A 6,076-nucleotide genomic window follows, 5' to 3' on the forward strand; every position below is an offset into this window, starting at 1 on the left:
TGATCCTGGGGTCCTGAGATTGAGCCCCACGTCAGGCTACAGGCTCAGTGCGGAATCTGCTTGGGATTCTCTCTCCCTCTCCCTCTGCCCCTCTCACTTGTGCTCGCTCGCTCTCTAAATGCAAAATCTTTAAAAAATAAAATACAAGGCTAAAATGTGATACAAGCAAAAGCAGGTAATAGGTATTTCCTATTGAAAAGTGTATGAAAATATACACTTTCTCAACTTTGACCTTTGGTTGAGTATCATTTAGGAACCAGACAGACTGGGATGCACTATCACTTACTAGCTGTGTATCCTTGGGCAAGTTAACTAATCTCTCTGTCTCAAGTTTCCTCACTTTTGTACAAAGTAACCATGTTTGCAGTGTGGTTGTGAGGATTAACTGACCCATATAAAACAGTGTTGACTAAATGGTAGTTCTACTAGTCTGCCATAATCAAAAAGCCGTAATAAAACAGGATATTGTACCATTCGGAAGGTGATCACACTGAAATTTTGCTTGCAACCATCTTTTTTTAGGAGAGTTGAAAATCAACAAGTCCAATAGCTTGTCTTCAAGTTGCATTGTCTGTCCTCTATAGTATCCAAGGTCAATCCCTTATGACCACAGTCTTCTTGGCTCCTTTGATGATATGCACTCCTGGTTGTCTGGTCTCTCTAGCCACACTTCCTCTGTCCTCTTCTGTTACTGGCCCTCTGTTGACACCTAAAGTCAGGCATTCCTTTGGCTCAGTTCTCACATCCCCCTGCCCCCATCTTAACCACTCTCAAAGTATCTCTATTTCAATTAGTATCTCTATGGAGATAACCCGATGACCTCGCAATCATATTCAGAACGTGTTTCAAACTCAACTTACTCAAAATACTTATCTTAGTTAATAAATGATCAAGCATATACAGCTTCAGTTTCTCCTCTCATACATTTTTTTTTCCTGATTCTAATATGTCTCACCAGTCCTAAGGCTCTCATTCCTTTGCCTACCTCTTAAAAATATTTGTCAAGGGGGAGCGCCTGTGTGGCTCAGTGGGTTAAGCATCTGCCTTCAGCTCAGGTCATGATCCCAGAGCTCCGGGATCAGGTCCCACATTGGGCTCCCTGCTCAATGGGGAGTATGCTCCTCCCCCTAATCGTGCTCTCTAATAAACAAATGAAATCTTAAAAAAAATATTTGTCAAGGGGGCATCTGGGTGGCACAGTCGGTTAAGCATCCAACTCTTGGTTTCAGCTCAGGTCATGATCTCAAGAGTCGTGAGATTGAAACCTGAGTCACACTCCCAGTCAGCAAGGAGTCTGCTTAAGACTCTCCCTCTGCCCCTCCCCTTTGCGCACGCTTGCACTCACTCTCTCCCCCTCCCTCTAAGATAAATAAATCTTTAAAAAAAATTTGTCTGGTTTACCTCTGTGGTCTTCCTGTTCTACCTCAGTTCTTAACCTTTCTGGGACAATGGATCCCTTTGAAAATCTACTGAATGTATGGAGTGTTTACTAAAAAGATGAAATATACACATCTGCTTGCAATTTCACCTCGTCGGTCACCTCAGATAAGAATGTGCTCTTCCATGCAAGACTACCACTTTCATAAATTTTCATCTCCAGATTCTATTTCCCTCTTCTAAATTTCAAGATGCCTCCTGGAAATAGCCTAAATGGCCTACAGTCATCACAACTTAGTAAGTCTCAACTCACTATTTCTCCCTAATAAACCTGCTTTGTCTGCAGTATTTCTTCCCTGATAACAGCAAAACCATCCTCCCAGGCTCCCAAAATAGAAGCCTTGGAATTAACAAATATACCCATATCCAAATTCAAAAATCCTTGTCTCAGAAATCCCTCTTAAATCCAAATCCCACCTCATTAAGACTCTTACCCTTCTAGATCTCATCATCCTTTGCTTCCTCCCATACTTGCCATAATTCAGTCTTTCTACCATTCTTCTGATAAAGAGCCCATATGGATTATTTTTTTTAAGATTTGATTTTTAAGTAATCTCTACACCCAACGGTGGGCTCACACTTACAACCCTGAAATAAAAAGTCACATGCTCCACTGAATGAGCCATCCAGGCACTCCATGAATTCTTTTTTTCTTTTTTTTTAAAGATTTTATTTATTTATTTGAAAGAGAGAGACATAGGGAGAGAGGGAACACAAGCAGGGGGAGTGGGAGAGGGAGAAGCAGGTTTCCCGCGGAGCAGGGAGCCGATGCGGGGCTCGATCCCAGGATCCTGGGACCATGACCTGAGCCAAAGGCAGATGCTTAACAACTGAGCCACCCAGGCGCCCCTCTTTTTCTTTTTTTTTTTTTTTAAAGTAGGCTCCATGCTGGGCATGAACTCACGACACAGATCAAGACCTGAACTGAAATCAAGAGTTGGACACTTAACCAACTGAGCCACTTAGGCACCCCCCATGGATTCTATCTTAATAAGGTCTCTCAACATCTCCATCTATTACCTTCCAATACCACTATATCACTTCACCTCTAGACAGTTACAATAGCTTAATTGTAACATCACAGTTTTTTCTATATCACTTCCACCAGTGTTGATCTACCCCCCCAAAATCTCAGAATTGACCATATGACTGCCTGTTTTCAAAATCATTGATGCTTCTTCATTGCACAAATATAGAATCAAACTCAGTTTTGCCTTTAGAGTCCTCTACCATCTGCTACCTACTTTTCCAGGATTAGATTCCACAGCTCAAACTGTCACTTGAGCCTATTATCCATCAAAATCATAACCACTCTTAAAATACCCAACTCAAACTCCACTCTTCATCTTTTAATACCCTCCATACAATGATTAGGAAAGGGCTCTGCACAAAAAAGGACAAATTCCTAATTGCCTGAAAATCTTCAAATGTCTGAAGTGTTACATTTTTAAAAATATCGCTATTTAAATAACATTTCATTCAAGAAACCTTCCATAAACCCAGCATTCTTTTTTTTTTTTAAGATTTTATTTATTTATTTGACAGAAAGAGACACAGTGAGAGAGGGAACACAAGCAGGGGGAGTAGGAGAGGGAGAAGCAGGCTTCCCATGGAGCAGGGAGCCCGATGCAGGGGATCCCAGGACCCTGGGATCATGACCTGAGCCAGAAGGCAGACGCTTAACGACTGAGCCACCCAGGCGCCCCAAACCCAGCATTCTTAATCAACATTTATTAAATGCTAATAATGTGCAACATAGATTACATTCTTACTAAGATGAGGAGTAAAAGCTATAACCTGGACCAAGGATTCTACTTCCAATTATACTTGTTTTTGGATTTTAGGAAAGGAAAATTACTGTAAAAGTACTCAGCATCTCCCCCGATAGAGACTTGGAAGATCAAATATGTCTACAGCAATGACAGAAATAGCTACCCTATCTAAATTATCTTCAGACTAGTAAGAATCTCATCAGGAGAAAAAAGAAAAAAACCCTTTCAATTAAAGTATCCTAAACCTAAAGATTTTCTTTCAGTCCATATTTTAGATGTTAAATTTTTTAAGAAAGCTGAAGGACGTTATGGACAATTCTGAACCTCTCCTGACACGTGTTTACTAGCATACTTACCAGCCGGTGCAATAGCAATCAGATGTATGACAGAGAAGTGATGCTGTGGGCAGTACTTTCTAGGGCCTTATTTCTTTTAGACCTAATTTAATTCCTCTTTTGGCTCCTAAACCTCTGAGTTCACATTAATTTTCACAGTTGTATATGTGAAGCATTTTGCTCAAGAGAATGAAAATAGTCAAGATTCAATTAGTCTTTTTAAAATTTAACTAGTCTATCTAAGATACTCGTTAAAACATGCCCTTTATGGCATTTCTATAATCACAATCATTCAAATTTGAATACATTTCTAAAACAGACTTGCTTACAACAGTAAAATATGCCAAACTCTAAAGCTATTAATAACACTATTTAAAGACAGCAGGGTATAATGGAAAGAGCTGCAGCACTTGAGACAGGATCTCAGTCTACGATCTCCAGTCTCTCTAGTTGTATGACCTGAAGAATTTGCTTCACCTCGAAATACTTTCTCCCCTGAAAGAGGGATATCACCACCTTTCCTCCTTCGAGGTGGCTGTTCAAATAAAATGAGATAATATACCTAGTACAGTACCTGCCACCAAGTGTTCAATAAATATTAGTTTGCCTCCTTCACTCAGCACAAGACACACTCACAAGAAGAAATAGGTGTAAGGGAGTCTACACTTCCGTAAGTCTTCATCAGCACAAAATACAGCTAATTCTATAAAAAGAACCAGGAACGTTTCTGGGGGATATCGATCAAGATAAGGGAGGGTGCGGGCGCCTGGGTGGCTCAGTTGGTTGGGCGACTGCCTTCGGCTCAGGTCATGATCCGGAGTCCCGGGATCGAGTCCCGCATCGGGCTCCCTGCTCGGCGGGGAGCCTGCTTCTGCCTCTGACCCTCCCCCCTCTCATGTTCTCTCTATCTCGTTCACTCTCTCAAATAAATAAATAAAATCTTAAAAAAAAGAAAAGATAAGGGAGGGTGCATGTAATTCTGCAAGAACTCCATTAAAGCTGCATATATACTGACCACTAAAACATTAACAGGAAAAGTCCACAACAATTGTGCTAAAACGTCTGAATACATTTACGCTGTTAAGAGAGCTCACTCGGGGGCACCTGGGTGGCTCAGTTGGTTAAGCGACTGCCTTCGGCTCAGGTCATGATCCTGGAGTCCCTGGATCGAGTCCCGCATCGGGCTCCCTGCTCGGCAGGGAGCCTGCTTCTCCCTCTGACCCTCCCCCCTCTCATGTGCTCTCTCTCATTCTCTGTCTCAAATAAATAAATAAAATCTTTAAAAAAAAAAAAAAAAAGAGAGCTCACTCGGGGTAAAGAAAAAAAGTGAAATTAGGCCCAACTCCAAACGACTCTTTAATAAATCAAGAGAGCAGTGCGGGCTTATCCTTCCTGAAACGCAAACAGTAGGGTATTAAAATCCATTTTAAAAACTTCAAGATTAAAATATTTCACAACTAACAGTGATGCTACTGACGCTTTTTATAGAAAGTCTGCGCAGGAGAACACCGTTAGCACTACTGAAGATATTTAATGAAAGCCGTTCTCAAAATACAGACGAAGGGAAGAAGGTAATTATTTCGGCGTTCTGCACACATGCCGAGGCGAAGCGCTTTTAAGACCGCGGCCAACACCACCACCGACAAGCTTCTGAAGGAATTCCCAGCTCTACAATTGGATGTCAAAAAGAAGGCCACGATGCTAGCAAACCGGGGGGTTGAGGGGACGCGGGACCCCTTCCGTTCCCTTCCCGGGGTCCTGGTTCTAAAATCCGCGCTGCGCCTGAATCTGGGGGTCCCCGGGTACTGGCCTCCGCCCCCTATGCCCCTCCCCGCGGCAAGCGAAGGCCGGCCCGCGAAACGCCGCGAGCAACACCCAAACCCCGACCAGCCCCCGGGCCCCGCCCGAGGCCTCTGGCGCACCGACGACGGTGAAACCAAGGGTTGGGGTCGCGGCGGCCCGGGAGGCCGGGGCGCGGACGAAGCCACGGCTGCGTCCTCTGCGTCCCCGGGCGATGGGGTGGGCGGGCGTGGCCGGGCCTGCGGGCGGGCGCGGACACTCACCACACCATGCCGTAGGCGCCCTCGCCGATGTACGAGAGGTTGGTGTAGCGTGGCCCTACATCGAACACCTGCCCGCGGACCATCTCCGGGCCCGCGCCCGCCGCCGCCGCCGCCGCCATGTTGGCTGCCGGGCCGCCGCCGCCGCCTCCGCCGCCGCGAAGGGCTCGACGCTCCGCGGCCGCCGCTCGGCCCACGCCGCACCTCCCGGAGGGACCGCGCCGCTGCGGATGCAGCTGCGGACGCCGACCGGGAAGGAGCAAGGAGGGCACGGCTTAGGACAGCTGAAGAGGGTACGGCCACTCGGACCCACTGCCTGCCTGCCTGACTGACTGACGGGCGGGCCGGCGGGCGGAAGGAGGGGCGCGCGCCGAGGAGGGCGCCGGGGCGGAGCCAAGAAGCGTGCACGCGGATTGGCTCCCCGCCGTCTGGGGGCGGGGCTGCGCGGGCCAGCGGAAGCGAGGAGGTCGGG

At 46.1% G+C, this 6,076-nt stretch overlaps 1 protein-coding gene across 1 annotated transcript in view; it reads right to left on the minus strand.

Moving 5' to 3' along the window:
• The window catches only part of MAPK1 (mitogen-activated protein kinase 1), a 111,561-nt gene extending 105,614 nt beyond the window's left edge, over positions 1 to 5,947 (minus strand). Inside the window, exon 1 of the mRNA XM_081801698.1 lies at positions 5,608 to 5,947. Coding sequence (XP_081657824.1) covers positions 5,608 to 5,726 — 119 coding nt within the window. The 5' untranslated portion in view covers positions 5,727 to 5,947. The remainder of the gene's footprint in view (positions 1 to 5,607) is intronic.
• Between the last annotated feature and the right edge of the window lie 129 nt (positions 5,948 to 6,076).

The sequence above is a fragment of the Leptonychotes weddellii genome, chromosome 13 (assembly GCF_054177405.1).
Source record: "Leptonychotes weddellii isolate Sample4059 chromosome 13, ASM5417740v2, whole genome shotgun sequence".
In the NCBI taxonomy this organism is placed as follows: Eukaryota; Metazoa; Chordata; class Mammalia; order Carnivora; family Phocidae; genus Leptonychotes; species Leptonychotes weddellii.